Source organism: Oncorhynchus kisutch, linkage group LG1, assembly GCF_002021735.2.
Source record: "Oncorhynchus kisutch isolate 150728-3 linkage group LG1, Okis_V2, whole genome shotgun sequence".
Taxonomy (NCBI): domain Eukaryota; kingdom Metazoa; phylum Chordata; class Actinopteri; order Salmoniformes; family Salmonidae; genus Oncorhynchus; species Oncorhynchus kisutch.
The window spans coordinates 10,164,886-10,182,394 of record NC_034174.2 but is presented as its reverse complement, the minus strand read 5'-3'; the positions used below and the strand labels follow the sequence as shown (position 1 = coordinate 10,182,394).

At 45.5% G+C, this 17,509-nt stretch overlaps 1 protein-coding gene across 1 annotated transcript; it reads right to left on the bottom strand.

The window, feature by feature from the left end:
* Positions 1-385: 385 nt before the first annotated feature.
* Positions 386-3,991, bottom strand: LOC109879611 (SH3 and cysteine-rich domain-containing protein 3-like). The gene is made up of 5 exons (XM_031833765.1): positions 3,929-3,991; positions 3,746-3,852; positions 2,227-2,278; positions 1,941-2,081; positions 386-484 (listed from the first exon to the last, which is right to left on the bottom strand). The coding sequence occupies exons 1-5, from the start codon at positions 3,989-3,991 to the stop codon at positions 386-388; spliced, it is 462 nt and encodes a 153-aa protein (XP_031689625.1).
* Positions 3,992-17,509: the final 13,518 nt, after the last annotated feature.

Here is a 17,509-nt window from a genome sequence, read left to right as displayed (position 1 = left end):
ACGGAGGATTTAATTGAATTCTCCATGTAACAGAGGGTTGACGGAGGGATTAATTCAATTCTCCATGTGGTCTATATTCAAGGGCACTTCATTCAATATAACAGACTTTCAAAATGAAATATTGGTGCACAATTTTTACTTAAAATATCAAAGGGAGGCTGAAGACACAAGGACCCTCATGAATAACGGGAAAAATGTCAGAAAGAATAAGAAATCCCCCATTTCATAAAAACCCTGTTAAAAGTATGTATATTACACTGCCTCACAGTGAGCAGTGAGATAAAGCTACGGTGTTGGGGGGAGGGGGGCGACGCTTTAAAATTCTCAAACTGTGCTCAAGTCTACAGTTTTAATTTCATCCTCATAGAAAAAAATGGCCAGGACCTCAGATGTCCCGGAGAAGATTGGCAGGGAAGAACCCCAGCTTCTGTCCATTGCTGACTTTCAGATAGCCATTCACCTCCTTTCCTTTCTTCACAATGATCTGGGGGTACAGACAGGCATACTGTATCTCAGAGTACGAGTGCTGATCTAGGATCAAGTCACCCCCGTCCATAAAATACCATTCATTAGGATTTGAAAGGGATAACTGATCCTAGATCAGCACTACTCTGACACTTCGTGAATAAGGGCCCCCGACTCTACAGAAACTATAGAAATCCACATCTATTTCTGCCATATATAATTCAGGAGTATAGATTCAGCATGTGTCTATTGTCTGTTACCTCATGCACACACCAAATCAATGTTCCTGAAAAATGTCATATTTAAGAAGTAGTAGCAGCCTGGACCAGGCTGAGCACTGTGATTAGTAGTAGCCTGTACCAGGCTGAGCACTGTGATTAGTAGTAGCCTGTACCAGGCTGAGCACTGTGATTAGTAGTAGCCTGGACCAGGCTGAGCACTGTGATTAGTAGTAGCCTGGACCAGGCTGAGCACTGTGATTAGTAGTAGCCTGGACCAGGCTGAGCACTGTGATTAGTAGTAGCCTGTACCAGGCTGAGCACTGTGATTAGTAGTAGCCTGGACCAGGCTGAGCACTGTGATTAGTAGTAGCCTGGACCAGGCTGAGCACTGTGATTAGTAGTAGCCTGGACCAGGCTGAGCACTGTGATTAGTAGTAGCCTGTACCGGGCTGAGCACTGTGATTAGTAGTAGCCTGTACCGGGCTGAGCACTGTGATTAGTAGTAGCCTGGACCAGGCTGAGCACTCTGATTAGTAGTAGCCTGGACCAGGCTGAGCACTGTGATTAGTAGTAGCCTGGACCAGGCTGAGCACTGTGATTAGTAGTAGCCTGGACCAGGCTGAGCACTGTGATTAGTAGTAGCCTGGACCAGGCTGAGCACTGTGATTAGTAGTAGCCTGGACCAGGCTGAGCACTCTGATTAGTAGTAGCCTGGACCAGGCTGAGCACTGATTAGTAGTAGCCTGTACCAGGCTGAGCACTGTGATTAATAACAGCCAGGAACAGGCTGAGCACTGTGATTAATAGTAGCCTGGACCAGTCTGAGCACTGTGATTAATAACAGGCTGGACCAGGCTGAGCACTGTGATTAGTAACTACCTGCTCAGTGTGTTGGGTCAGGGTCTTGGTTGTTCTTTAAGTACAGTTAGACTCAAATAATAACACAATACATGGCCACAACTAACTCATACATATACTATACAGTCTGGTAGCGCTGTGCCAAAGTGTGCTGACATAGAACAAGCAGAACATACATTTGTAATAAACATGTATTAATTCAAGTATTGTTTAATCTCTCAGGTAAGATGTTTGACATTTCCTTTTTTTAATTTATTGAAATGTGCCCCAAAAAAGGTAATTAAATTCCAATTCTCTGGTCTATGAGGAGACCTTATCCAAGACTACAGCAATATTATCAGTATTACAAATGAATGAGCAGAACAAAAACTTCCAGCTGTAATATAGTGTACCGACCTTGTCTTTCTCCAGGGTGATCTGTCCAATCTCTCTGTTACCTACGAAGGAACATGTCACCTTGTAAACCCTCTCCTCAGAACGTACCCTGATGTAGTTGTAGTTAGCTGGCAGGAAGCAAGACGTCCGCCCTACCTTTCCCTGAAACACAATACACAGGTTGGGAGTGGATTCCCTGAGCTTTCCATATTCATTTATTGATGCTGAATGCTGATTTCCTATCAGTGCGCTGTGAGGTTTGAGTCAAGGTTGGGGTCAGGTCCATTTCAATTTAACAGACACTCACCCTCCACCACTCCTCATTGGAGTCATCTATCACTGTGAGCTGGTCCCCTGCACTACAACACAAACACACAACGTACACAAAGAGACTATAGTGACATAGAGATGCACAGAGAGACTAAGTGACAGAGATACTAATTGTCAGAAAGGCTAAATCACAGAGAGACTAGTGACAGAGACGAAGTGACAGAAATAGACAGAGAGATTAAGTGGCAGAGAGTCTAAGTGACAGAGATAGAGAGACTAAATGACAGAAAGACTAAGTGTCAGAGAGACAAGTGACAGATGCACAGAGAGACTAAAGTGACAGAGACTAAGTGACAGAAACTAAGTGACAGAGATCCGCAGAGAGACTACGTGACAGAGATAAACCAAGAGACTAAGTGACAGAGAGACTAAAGGGAGAGAGAGAGACTAAGATGCACAGAGACTAAGTGACAGAGATACACAGAGAGACTAAAGTGACAGAGATGCACAGAGACTAAAGTGACAGAGATACTACGTGACAGAAAGGCAAGTGACAGAAAGACTAGGTGACAGAGAGGCACAGAGAGACTAAGAGATGCACAGAGACTAAGTGACAGAGATGCACAGAGAGACTAAAGTGACAGAGATACTAAGTGACAGATACTAGGTAACAGAAAGACTAGGTGACAGAGACTAGGTGACAGAGAGACTAGGTGACAGAGACTAAGTAACAGAGAGACTAAGTGGCAGAGATGCACAGAGAGACTAAAGTGACAGAGATACTACGTGACAGAAAGGCACAGAGAGACTAAGAGATGCACAGAGACTAAGTGACAGAGATGCACAGAGAGACTAAAGTGACAGAGATACTAAGTGACAGATACTAGGTAACAGAAAGACTAGGTGACAGAGACTAGGTGACAGAGAGACTAGGTGACAGAGACTAAGTAACAGAGAGACTAAGTGGCAGAGATGCACAGAGAGACTAAGTGACAGAGAGAATACGTGACAAAGATAAAGAGAGAGACTAAGTGACAGAGATGCACAGAGAGACTACGTGACAGAGATAAACAGAGACTAAGTGACAGAGATGCACAGAGAGACTAAGTGACAGAGATGCACAGAGAGACTAAGTGACAGAGATGCACAGAGAGACTAAGTGACAGAGATAAACAGAGAGACTAAGTGACAGAGATAAACAGAGAGACTAAGTGACAGAGATACACAGAGAGACTAAGTGACAGAGATACACAGAGAGACTAAGTGACAGAGATACACAGAGAGACTAAGTGACAGAGATGCACAGAGAGACTAAGTGACAGAGATGCACAGGGAGACTAAGTGACAGAGATACACAGAGAGACTAAGTGACAGAGATACACAGAGAGACTAAGTGACAGAGATGCACAGGGAGACTAAGTGACAGAGATACAGAGTGCAAGAGAATGATCAATATCAAAATATATCAAGATGCACATGGAGAGAGAGAACCAGTACATGGAGTTGGAGTCAGTAAACATGAAGTGCATCATGAGAATGAATCAGTGAGGATTTACTGTAGGTCCAGATCATCTTTCCCCACAGCCTTGAAGCGATACAGATTCAGGTAGTAGTGGGACTGGGAGAACACACCTAGCTTCTCCCCTGGCTGAGGCTTCTTATTCTGACAACACACACAACAGAGAGTCATTCGCTATCATTGACATCATCATCATCATCATCATCATCATCTCTCTTACCTTGTCATCTGCAGCAGCTTTGTCTCCTTTCTTGTCTCCCTCTGGGTTTGCTTTGTGACACATCTCACAAACACACACATTGCCAGTCTCACCATTCTGTAACCACCCCACGTTGAGTAATACAAGCACTGTTCCCTCCCAGAGTGAACAAACAAGAGCTCAGCAGTGGCACCTGTATATCCCCTGTTAGCATGCTGAGGTATGCCAGCTGTATATCCCCTGTTAGCATGCTGAGGTATGCCAGCTGTTTATCCCCTGTTAGCATGCTGAGGTATGCCAGCTGTTTATCCCCTGTTAGCATGCTGAGGTATGCCAGCTGTATATCCCCTGTTAGCATGCTGAGGTATGCCAGCTGTTTATCCCCTGTTAGCATGCTGAGGTATTCCAGCTGTAAATCCCCTGTTAGCATGCTGAGGTATGCCAGCTGTTTATCCCCTGTTAGCATGCTGAGGTATGCCAGCTGTTTATCCCCTGTTAGCATGCTGAGGTATGCCAGCTGTTTATCCCCTGTTAGCATGCTGAGGTATGCCAGCTGTAAATCCCCTGTTGGCATGCTGAGGTATGCCAGCTGTAAATCCCCTGTTAGCATGCTGAGGTATGCCAGCTGTAAATCCCCTGTTAGCATGCTGAGGTATGCCAGCTGTGCCTCTGAGGCAGCGTAGAGTGTGTGTGAACAGAGATGGAACTCTGTATGGAGTTAGAAAAGACTAATCTGTTTGACTCCCCCCCCTCTCCTCCCCCTTCCTCTTGCTTGTTGGGTTGTCGGGAGTCCTCTTCCTCCATCATCATCATCATCATCTAGAGGGAGAGAAATACAGATTAGAGCCGGGATAGCGTCCCGGATCCTTTCCTTCCAATCAGCGACTGCTCTAGACTTGAGACACTAACCTGGGTTACCATGACACTAACCTGGGTTACCATGACACTAACCTGGGTTACCATGACACTAACCTGGGTACCAGTCTGTTTGAGTTGCCATGACACTAACCTGGGTTACCATGACACTAGCCTGGGTTACCATGACACTAGCCTGGGTTACCATGACACTAACCTGGGTTACCATGACACTAACCTGGGTACTTGTCTGTTTGAGTTACCATGACACTAACCTGGGTTGCCATGACACTAACCTGGGTTACCATGACACTAACCTGGGTACCAGTCTGTTTGAGTTACCATGACACTAACCTGGGTTACCATGACACTAACCTGGGTTACCATGACACTAACCTGGGTTAACATGACACTAACCTGGGTACCAGTCTGTTTGAGTTACCATGACACTAACCTGGGTTGCCATGACACTAACCTGGGTTACCATGACACTAACCTGGGTTACCAGTCTGTTTGAGTTACCATGACACTCCTGGCCACATCTTGTCATACTATTTGTAATGACACAGAGTACAAGGAGTGTGATGTAAGCAAACCAGGTTCTGGATTTCAGGCTAACAGTGGGTTTGAGATTTACTTTGGTTGCGTCCAGCCCCCTTTTCCCCATATTACCGTGTGATGGAATAAATTCCTTGTAAACGGTACCACTCTCTCTGCCTTTGTCATCCTTACTCTCACCTACAGTCCCATACCTCTTTCACTCCACAGGGAGTTGAGTTGTAGCAGGGTGTTGCGTTCCCTCTTCACAGAGGCGTACGTAACATATTAGGGCCTCATCCGGGATCACTCCATTAAACCCACCGAACCCTGCTGCTCTGAGCACTCTGTGATTGATGATTGAGGTGTGATGGTAGGTTGTGAGTTTGGATGACTTGTTTAGTTTGTGTGTTCAGTAGACTGGTTGCCTCAGCCAACTCCAAGTTTATTGAAGCGCCCTCTGTTGATCGTTTGGTGGGGTTGCGAAAAGTAGACCTTTTAGCTGTAGCTGACCCTTATGGACTCTTCGTCCCTGAGAAAGCCCTTAAGACTGACTCTTCGTCCCTGAAGGCTGACTCTTCGTCCCTGAGAAAGCCCTTAAGACTGACTCTTCATCCCTGAAGACTGACACTTTGTCCCTGAGAAAGCCCTTAAGGCTGACTCTTCGTCCCTGAAGACTGACTCTTCGTCCCTGAAGGCTGACTCTTCGTCCCTGAAGGCTGACTCCTCGTCCCTGAGAAAGCCCTTAAGACTGAGCTTTTGGTGCAAGTCAGGGAGGGTTAACCTCTTGTGGATTTTTTATTTTTTTCATTTCACCTTTATTTAACCAGGTAGGCAAGTTGAGAACAAGTTCTCATTTACAATTGCGACCTGGCCAAGATAAAGCATAGCAGATCGACAATAATACAATAGAAAAATAAGTCTGTATACAATGTGAGCAAATGAGGTGAGATAAGGGAGGTAAAGGCAAAAAAAGGCCATGGTGGTGAAGTAAATACAATATATCAAGTAAAACACTGGAATGGTAGATTTGCAGTGGAAGAATGTGCAAAGTAGAGAGAAATATTGGGGTGCAATGGAGCAAAATAAATACAGTAGGGAGAGAGAGTTGTTTGGGCTAATTTATAGATGTACAGGCTATGTACAGGTGCAGTAATCTGTGAGAGGCTCTGACAGCTGGTGCTTAAAGCTTGTGAGGGAGATAAGTGTTTCCAGTTTCAGAGAATTTTGTAGTTCGTTCCAGTCATTGGCAGCAGAGAACTGGAAGGAGAGGCGGCCAAAGGAGGAATTGTTTTTGGGGGTGACCAGAGAAATATGCCTGCTGGAGCGCGTGCTACAGGTGGGTGCTGCTATGGTGACCAGCGACCTGAGATAAGGGAGGACTTTACCTAGCAGGGTCTTGTAGATGACCTGGAGCCAGTGGGTTTGGCGACGAGTATGAAGCGAGGGCCAGCCAATGAGAGTGTACAGGTCGCAGTGGTGGGTAGTATATGGGGCTTTGGTGACAAGACGGATGGCACTGTGATAGACTGCATCCAATTGATTGAGTAGGGTGTTGGAGGCTGTTTTGTAAATGACATCGCCGAAGTTGAGGATCGGTAGGATGGTCAGTTTTACAAGAGTATGCTTGGCAGCATGAGTGAAGGATGCTTTGTTGCGAAATAGGAAGCCAATTCTAGATTTAACTTTGGATTGGAAATGTTTGATGTGAGTCTGGAAGGAGAGTTTACAGTTTAACCAGACACCTAGGTATTTGTATTTTGCCAGTCAGAACCGTCCAGAGAAGTGATGTTAGACGGGCGGGCAGGTGCAGGCAGCGATCGGTTGAAGAGCATGCATTTAGTTTTACTTGTATTTAAGAGCAATTGGAGGCCACGGAAGGAGAGTTGTTTGGCATTGAAGCTCATCTGGAGAGTTGTTAACAGTGTCCAACGAAGGGCCAGAAGTATACACAATGGTGTCGTCTGCGTAGAGGTGGACTCACCAGCAGCAAGAGCGACATCATTGATGTATACAGAGAAGAGAGTCGGTCCAAGAACCCTGTGGCACCCTCATAGACTGCCAGAGGCCCGGACGACAGGCCCTCCGATTTGACACACTGAACTCTATCAGAGAAGTAGTCGGTGAACCAGGCGAGGCAATCATTTGAGAAACCAAGGATATCGAGTCTGCCGATGAGGATGTGGTGATTGACAGAGTCGAAAGCCTTGGCCAGGTCAATGAATACGGCTGCACAGTATTGTTTCTTATCAATGGCGGTTAAGATATCATTTAGGACCTTGAGCGTGGCTGAGGTGCACCCATGACCAGCTCTGAAACCAGATTGTATAGCGGAGAAGGTATGGTTGGATTCGAAATGGTCAGGGTAGGCGGATCCTTTAAGTGTGAATCCCGCTCGACTCCTGTTAGCGGGATTGATTTGACAACATCCAGTGAAATTGCAGTGCGCCAAATTCAAACTACAGAAATATCAATATTCAACATTCATGAAAATATAAGTGTAATACAATAAAATAAAGCTTAACTTCTTGTTAACCTGTTGAGTGTAGGGGTATTTTGATGTTTGGATGAAAAAAGTACCCAAATTAAAGCTTTTCGGCGAAAGCACACCAAGCGTTTATGTAAGGACATCTCTCTCAGCAGACAAAACATTACAAACAGCTAGTTGTCAGTAACAAGAACATTTCCCAGGATATAGACATTTCTTTAAATTCTTGTTAATCTAACCGCATTGTCCATGCTATTGTTTGAGGAGAGTGCATAATTTTGAACATGAAGTTATTAATAAACATATTAGGCACATTGGGCATTCTTGACAACATTTAACAGAAATGCAATGGTTCATTGGATCAGTCTAAAACTTTGCACATGCACTGCTGCCATCTAGTGGAAAACATTTCAATTGCACCTGGGCTGGAATAATACATTATGGCCTTTCTCTTGCATTTCAAAGATGATGATACAAAACAAAATACAAAAGAACGGTTTGTCTTTTCTATGTATTATCTTTTACCAGATCTATTCTGTTATATTCTCCTACATTCATTTCACCTTTCCACAAAGTTCAAAGTGTTTCCTTTCAAATGGTACCATGAAAATGCATATCCTTGCTTCAGTGCCTGAGCTAAAGGCCGTTAGATTTGGGAATGTAATTTTAGGCAAAAATTGAAAAGGGGCATATCCTAGGAACAAATCATTTTTTTACAATGACGGCCTACTCCGGCCAAACCTAACCCGGACGATGCTGGGCCAATTGTGCGCCGCCCTATGGGAGTACAACCGACCCACCCTTATCAACAGGGCGGGTAAGGACTGACATATTGGATTGTAAATCAAGCAGATCTTGTTTTTCATCCTTCTGTAAATTATAGAAATATATGTACTTGTGTTCTTAAGGAGATTAACAACATATTTTTCAACCAGTCTGCAATATGTCTCAATAGTGATTGTGATTGGCTGAAGGTACAAAATAACCCTTCCTTCTAAAAGGAGGCGGAGTATGTACAGGTGAGCAACCTACATGTTCAGTAGAAATATCACGATTAGGGGAGCTAAAGTATTCCCTTAAACAGATGTTTCTAGAAGACCTAAACATGTCTACCATAACATCAAAATCGTTACACTGAGTTGTAGTCACTACAGACCGCGGTTTGATTCCAGGCTGTATCACAACCGGCCCGTGATTGGGAGTCCCATAGGGTGGCTCACAATTGTCCCAGATTCGTAAGGGTTAAGGTTTGTCCGGGCTGTCATTGTAGATAATAACTTATTATTTCTCCCTTTCCTCCCTCCCTCCTCCCTCTCTCCTCACTTTCCTCCCTCTTTCCTCTCCGTCTCCTCCCTCTCTCCTCCCTCTTTCCTCTCCGTCTCCTCCCTCCCTCCTTCCTCTCCGTCTCCTCCCTCTCTCCTCCCTCTCTCCTCCCTCTTTCCTCTCCGTCTCCTCCCTCTTTCCTCTCCCTCTCCTCCCTCTTTCCTCTCCGTCTCCTCCCTCTTTCCTCTCCCTCTCCTCCCTCTTTCCTCTCCGTCTCCTCCCTCTTTCCTCTCCGCTCCGTCTCCTCCCTCTTTCCTCTCCGTCTCCTCCCTCTTTCCTCTCCGTCTCCTCCCTCTTTCCTCTCCGTCTCCTCCCTCTTTCCTCTCCGTCTCCTCCCTCTTTCCTCTCCGTCTCCTCCCTCTTTCCTCTCCGTCTCCTCCCTCTTTCCTCTCCGTCTCCTCCCTCTTTCCTCTCCGTCTCTTCCCTCTTTCCTCTCCGTCTCCTCCCTCTTTCTTCTCCGTCTCCTCCCTCTTTCTTCTCCCTCTTTCTTCTCCGTCTCCTCCCTCTTTCCTCTCCGTCTCCTCCCTCTTCGTCTCCTCCCTCTTTCCTCTCCGTCTCCTCCCTCTATCTCCTCCCTCCCCTCCCCTCCCCTCTCTTCCCTGACACAGTCAATCTGCTGTTGGGGAATGCCAACACAGTGCACACCATGTCATAATGTTCTGAATAATTGGCCAAGTCTGCCTCGCTCCCTATGCGACTGAATCGCTTATGAGTAACAAACACAAGTCCAACATCTATCGGAAACTGCTAAACAACCTGTTCACCACCCTCCTTCTTTCCGGGGATGTACAACTCAACCCTGGGCCTAAAATTACAGAGCCAGTGATACTCACTGAAGTGGAAAGCAGTGGATGGCCAGGTCCTCTACTCATCGCCACGGTGGAAGTGGGTGAGTGCTAGGGTCTCATGATTTCTCTTGAGTTACCCAGCTCCAACATGTCATGTGACTCTCCAAACATATCCAAGTCGCTATACGTGATCCCTGACTCTGCTCCTGGTACACAAGCTGTTTTAATTGGTTCCCCGTATCCAGTGCAAAGCAGAAGGGAGAGTTAATTGCACTACCGAACTGCCCCTAATCAAAACTAAACAAAATGGCCTAAACCCAGCCGTCAGAAAACACAGACCATTTAACTTTTTTCAATGTGTCAATAATTCTCGAGTCATCTGGGACCCACGAGCTAAGCCCAAGGGACTACTAGGGGGGCACTTGTACATTCACAGTGTCATTCCAAAAAGTGATCAAATTCAACATCTACTCGCAGACTCCAACCTTGACTTCCTCTGTCTCTCAGAGACACGGCTCCATAAAAACTCTCCATCTGCTGCTTTGATTGTGATTGGCTACAATGTTTTCAGGAGAGACAGGATTGGAGGAAGAGGAGGGGGTGTGATGATTTACATTAAAGCACATATCCGATGTAAACAAATTGAGTGGTCATGTGATAATGAACTAGAATATTATTGGCCTGAACGTTACACTGTCTTCTCCCCTTATTGGAATGTATAGGCCACCTTCCACCAAAAGTGATGATCAGTTTAATAAAATGCTTAGGGAATGTGATTTTGAGAAAGACTTTAACATTAATTATGAAGACAAGTCTTGTAGGAAAACCCTCAAATAGATCACTAATACCTTTGACCTTACGCAGATAGTTAAAGGGCCAACCAGGGTGACTTGTTGCTCTAAAACACAGATTGATCTGGTGTTCTAAAACACAGATTGATCTGGTGTTCTAAAACACAGATTGATCTGGTGTTCAGTAATAAACCAGAGAGAGTGACTAAATCATTCAATATGGTTACTGGGCTATCTGATCATAATCTGACACTTAAGGGCCAGAAAGCTTTACAAGAACAGGTTTAACCTCTCTACTGTTGGAACACCTGATCAGCTCAGAATACCTAACAGTTAATTCCATTATTTTGATAACTCATTTAAGGGAATGATCTCTTGTCCTATACAAATGTGGAAGCTGATAGTCAGGTTTTTCTATCCACAATACAAGCCGACAATAAATGGTTTCCTAAAGAAATTCAAAATACAAAACCCGGCCAAAAGAGCCCTCTTCCTTGGCTAAATGGAGAAATCTGGAAACGAACGAGATCATGCTCTAAAAACATCCTTAAAGGCCAAGCCAAGCCAAACTTTTGTATCAACATAATTGGTGAAGCAAACCTCAATTCGAAGTTGATCTAGGAGAATTTAAAAAAAAAAGTTAACAGGGAAAGACCATAGTAACACTGCAAAAAGACTAGAAATCAATGTGGATGACAGTCTAACACAGGATGCAGTCGAAATAGCAACAGCCTTCAATACCTACTTTGTTGACGCTGTCAAGGTACTGACACAGAACCATGCCACTGGTTTGGGCTCAGCGCCAGTGAATGACACTCAACCCATCTTCATCATAAGGGGGGTTTCTGAGTCAGAGGTGAACAAAGTGATTAGCTCACTAAAGAACTGTAAAGCCAAAGATGTGTTTGGGCTGGACTCTACCTTTCTTAAAAACTACAAAGAGTCACTCATTGGCCCCATTACAAAGGTCATCGACACATCTATTGGTCTCGGGGTGTTTCCAAGGGTCTGGAAGATGGCCATAATAACAGCCAGCTTGAAATCAGGTGACCCTGCTGACGTGAGTAACTACAGGCTCATTAGTGTACTACCTGTGGTGTTGAAGGTTGCTCTGCTGACGTGAGTAACTACAGGCTCATTAGTGTTCTACCTGTTGTGTTGAAGGTTGTTGAAAAGTGTGTAGCAGAGAACTGATTTCCCACCTCAACAACAGCCCCTTCACATTACACTCCATGCAGTTTGGCTTCAGAGCGAAACACTTCACAGAACCGCCGACTGCTTTCTTTTGGAAAATGCAAAGGTGGTGTTGTTGGGGCTGTATTTCTAGACCTAAGGAAAGCTTTTGATACTGTTAACCATGAGATTCTCATCACCAAACTGTCTATATTCAACTTTCCCCCGATGCCTTGAGATGGATGAAATCATACTGTCACGCCCTGGCCATAGAGAGGCTTTTTATTCTCTAGTTTGGTTAGGTCAGGGTGTGACTAGGGTGGGCATTCTATGTTCCTATTTCTATGTTTTTGTATTTCTATGTTTTGGCCGGGTATGGTTCTCAATCAGGGACAGCTGTCTGTCGTTGTCTCTGATTGAGAACCATACTTAGGTAGCTCTTGTCCACATGGGTTTTGTGGGTAGTTGTTTTGTGTATTGCACCTTGCAGAACTGTTTGTTTGTTTTGTTTTGTTCAAGTATTCGTTCGTATTGATTAAACGTATTATGAATACTTACCCACGCTGCACCTTGGTCCTCTTCTCCCAACGACACATACCTTGAAGACAGAGCAACATAGGACAAGCAACACATAGCACGCAGACAGAGAAACATAGGACAAGCAACGTGTAGCACGCAGACAGAGCAACATAGGACAAGCAACACGTAGCACGCAGACAGAGAAACATAGGACAAGCAACGTGTAGCACGCAGACAGAGAAACATAGGACAAGCAACATGTAGCATGCAGACAGAGCAACATGGGACAAGCAACACGTAGCACGCAGACAGAGCAACATGGGACAAGCAACATGTAGCACGCAGACAGAGCAACATAGGACAAGCAACACATAGCACGCAGACAGAGCAACATAGGACAAGCAACACGTAGCACGCAGACAGAGAAACATAGGACAAGCAACATGTAGCACGCAGACAGAGAAACATAGGACAAGCAACATGTAGCACGCAGACAGAGAAACATAGGACAAGCAACACGTAGCACGCAGACTGAGCAACATAGGACAAGCAACACGTAGCACGCAGACTGAGCAACATAGGACAAGCAACGTGTAGCACGCAGACAGAGCAACATATGACAAGCAACACGTAGCACGCAGACAGAGAAACATAGGACAAGCAACGTGTAGCACGCTGTACAGATTGGTTGGTTTTACCTGTCTGCTGGCATACGCCTACAGGATTTACAGTAAGACACAACATGCTGTTTCAGACCAGAAGAAGTTACGCAAGATATGGTCATACGTCTTGTTGACCCCAAGATGGCTTGCCGTACTACCATCTTGAGCCAATCTCAGTATCTCTTGTCAAAGCGTAACTGGAATGATCATTTTAGATGGGCCAATAGTCTTGCCCAGAAGTGGAGCAAGAATTCCTTTTCCTCATTACAATACCATCTCTGTCATAGTAAACCACACAAACTTCATCAAACTCTTCCTCTGGACTTATCTCGGCAAAAAGAGCGGAGAGGGAAACATCTTTACTTTCTTCAGCAATCAGAAATGGGCTGATTCCTAGAAATCTAAGTGTTAACTGTAGGGACCCTCTCTTCCTTCACTTGTCCTTACAAACTCGCTCCCCTTTGGGTTTTTCAAAGGAGAAGTCAACTCAGGAGGTTTAGCGAAATCAGGATCACCCATAAACGTCTCGGATAGATCGACCATGGTTGAATCGCTGACATCCTCCTCAACACTGAACTTTCTTAGACACAGCACATGTAACGGCACACGTTGGGAACACTCTAGGGTAACTTTCTCGATAACCCATCATGTTCCTCTACTCTGGGTTCCTTACAAACTACAGGATTTGTCACAACCTTCCCTCCAGCAAAATTGTTTCCCAAAATGAATGAGACACCCTTCACCGGTAGGCTAGGCTTCACTCCAAAGACAACGTATCTTCACCAGCTCCTTAACAGCATCGCCACTCTGCAGAGACATAAACTTGTCTGAAATAAAGGATTCATAGACATCTGATCCAAAATCTTGTTTAGGAGATCCAAACCCCAACCAGAGACTTAATTAATGGGCTGGAGAGCTCCCACAAAAAGAAACTGCTTTTTCTCTCTCAAATGTTTTTGTTTCAATTTCGGACACTGAGAGACAAGGGGTCCTCCTCAAAGCAGTAATAATAAACTGGCAGATATGAAAAAACAGTTTTCTGCGGATCTTTATCTTTGGGCCACTGCTGTTCTCTCATCAGTATTACATTACACTGCAGAAAAGGACTGAGGCCTCGCCGTATTAGGTGACTTCTCTGAATTGCTCTTTGGTCAGGGAAAACTGCCGAGGTCTTTGTTTTGTGAATGTAGTTTTATGTGTAAACACAAATTCATCTGCAAGAACTGCAGCTTTCTCAAGAGTGAGATCCTTGTGCTCATAAATGTAGGTTGCAACCCTTTCCTGAAGGCAAGTCTTGAACTGCTCGAGAAGTCTGCAGTGTCTTTTAAAATCCTCAAGGTCCTTGACCTTTTGAGAACCACACCACCGATCAAAAAGAGACGCTTGTTCCCTTTGCGAACTCAACATGGCTTTGTGATTCTGTTTGTCGTCATTGAGGGAACTGTTGTCTGTATGGCTCTGGGACCAACTCGTAAGCCGGAAGGAGAGCAGCTTTATCAGTACCATCATTTCAACTCTGGTCAAGAGAGAAAGCGGCGTACACATTCTGTGCCTGTCGCTCAAGAACACTTTGAAGGAGCAGTGACGTGGCAATCCGCTCAAACAGAGTCAAATATACCTCCACCTCTTTTTCAATGAAACAACTCCGGCAGCGCTGGAGAGGAGGAAGGCTCCGGCAGCGCTGGACAGGATGAGCTGGAGAGGCAGCCTGGTGCGGGGGGCTGCCACCGGAGGGCTGGTGCTTGGAGGTGGTGACGGATAGACCGGACCGTGCAGGCGCACTGGAGCTCTTGAGCACCGAGCCTGCCCAACCTTACCCGGTTGAATGGTGTTGGTCAACCCTGCCAGTGCGGCGAGGTGGAATAGCCCGCACTGGGCTATGCAGGCGAACCGGGGACACCATGCGCAAGGCTGGTGCCATGTAAGCCGGCCCAAGGAGACGCACTGGAGACCAGATGCGTAGAGCCGGCTTCATGGCACTTGGCTCGATGCCCACTCTAGCCCGGCAGATACACGGAGCTGGAATGTACCGCACCGGGCTATGCACCCGCACTGGGGACACCGTGCGCTTCACAGCATAACACGGTGCCTGCCCGGTCTCTCCAGCCCCCCGGTAAGCACAGGAAGTTGGCGCAGGTCTCCTACCTGGCTTCACCACACTTCCTGTGTGCCCCCCAATACATTTTTGGGGCTGACTCTCAGGCTTCCATCCACGCCGCCGTGCTGCCTCCTCATACCAGCGCCTCTCCACCTTCAGCTCTTCTTTGGGGCGGCGATATTCTCCAGGCTGTGCCCAGGGTCCTTTACCTTCCAATTCTTCCTCCCATGTCCATTCCTCTTTTTGCTGCCGTTGCTTCTCCTGCTGCTGCTCCTGCTGCTGCTGCCTCTGTTGCTTCTCCTGCTGCTGCTTTTGCTGTTGCCCGTTACCACGCCGCTTGGTCCTGTTGTGGTGGGTGATTCGGTTCTCTTGTGGTGAAGTAGAGGCGGAGCAAAACGCAGTGTGGTTATATTGATTCATGTTTAATAAAAAAAGATAAACACGAACACTACAAAACAATAAACGTGGAAAACCAAAAACAGTCCTATCTGGTGCAAAACACAGAGATAGGAACAATCACCCACAAACACACAGTGAAACCCAGGCTACCTAAATATGGTTCCCAATCAGAGACAATGACTAACACCTGCCTCTGATTGAGAACCATATCAGGCCAGACATAGAAATAGACAAACAAGACATCCAACATAGAATGCCCACTCAGATCACACCCTGACCAAACAAAACATAGAAACATACAAAGCAAACTATGGTCAGGGTGTGACAGGTACAAGCCGGCTGTTGCAACCAAGATCAAACTCTGATGAGGGTGCAGGATTGCCTGACTGGATTCAGACTGTTTCCAGATGTATCTCTCTTAGTTGAATGGCTCCTGTTCCTGTTCTTATTGTCTGGCTACATGTTCACTTTCGTGTTGTCTTTCCCTGTGCTTCAACTATAATTTCCGTTGCTCCAATCTCTCCTCACGTTCTCTTTCCTTTTCCTCGAGCTCTAATTTCCGTTGCTCCAATCTCTCCTCACGTTCTCTTTCCTTTTCCTCGAGCTCTAATTTTCGTTGCTCCAATCTCTCCTCACGTTCTCTTTCCTTTTCCTCGAGCTCTAATTTCCGTTGCTCCAATCTCTCCTCACGTTCTCTTTCCTTTAGTTCTACCTCTCGCAGTTACACACCTCTGGGATGTGCTCTACCACCCGTAGGACCCTTTTCATCATCCTTCCTGTCCGGAAGGATTTCCCCCTCCACCAAAGCAGCACCGATCAACTCTTTGACTACTGCTTTTGGATCGCCAAGATGCCACCTTGATGTCATAATGCTTTTGGATCGCCAAGATGCCACCTTGATGTCATAATGCTTTTGGATCGCCAAGATGCCACCTTGATGTCATAATGCTTTTGGATCGCCAAGATGCCACCTTGATGTCATAATGCTTTTGGATCGCCAAGATGCCACCTTGATGTCATAATGCTTTTGGATCGCCAAGATGCCACCTTGATGTCATAATGCTTTTGGATCGCCAAGATGCCACCTTGATGTCATAATGCTTTTGGATCGCCAAGATGCCACCTTGATGTCATAATGCTTTTGGATCGCCAAGATGCCACCTTGATGTCATAATGCTTTTGGATCGCCAAGATGCCACCTTGATGTCATAATGCTTTTGGATCGCCAAGATGCCACCTTGATGTCATAACGCTTTTGGATCGCCAAGATGCCACCTTGATGTCATAATGCTTTTGGATCACCAAAATGCCACCTTGATGTCATAATGGATTTAGGTTACTAAAATGCCACCTTGATGTCATAATGCTTTTGGATCGCCAAAATGCCACCTTGATGTCATAATGCATTTGGATCGCCAAAATGCAACCTTGATGTCATAATGCATTTAGGTTACTAAAATGCCACCTTGATGTCATAATGCATTTAGGTTACTAAAATGCCACCTTGATGTCATAATGCATTTAGGTTACTAAAATGCCACCTTGATGTCATAATGCTTTTGGATCGCCAAGATGCGATCCAAAATCCACTCTTAAATGTCACCTAGTCATCTCAGTGCTTCACTCACCGTCACCAGAGGGCAGTGTCACACAGTTAGATAAAAACACAAGTGACACACATCTCACATCCCCTGTAACTTAAGCTCTGTGAAACTGGGTGTGCTCCAAGACTAATCAAGATGTTATGCAACTTTAGGAAAGACCCACTGACCCATTAAGTATTTAGCCTGATAAGAGACATCTTTATTGATTAAAATATCCTAAATTGTAACAAGAGAATATACCATTCATCAACTAAGTTTGGCCTTGGGTCAAATTTTCTATGAGCCAGTAGTCGGCGGGCCAGAACATAATTAGTACATAACATTAGCACAGTTAATTAACCCCCACTACAAATTGAGCAACATGT

What these genes read in the sequence shown, in the direction of transcription:
- LOC109879611 (XM_031833765.1), bottom strand. Translation starts at nt 3,991, where the DNA reads ATGTGTCACAAAGCAAACCCAGAGGGAGACAAGAAAGGAGACAAAGCT. An exon ending in AAAGATGATCTGGACCTACA is followed by an intron (nt 2,279 to 3,745) that starts GTAAATCCTCAC and finishes TTTGTGTTGTAG; the next exon opens with TGCAGGGGACCAGCTCACAG. An exon ending in CCAATGAGGAGTGGTGGAGG is followed by an intron (nt 2,082 to 2,226) that starts GTGAGTGTCTGT and finishes ATTGTGTTTCAG; the next exon opens with GGAAAGGTAGGGCGGACGTC.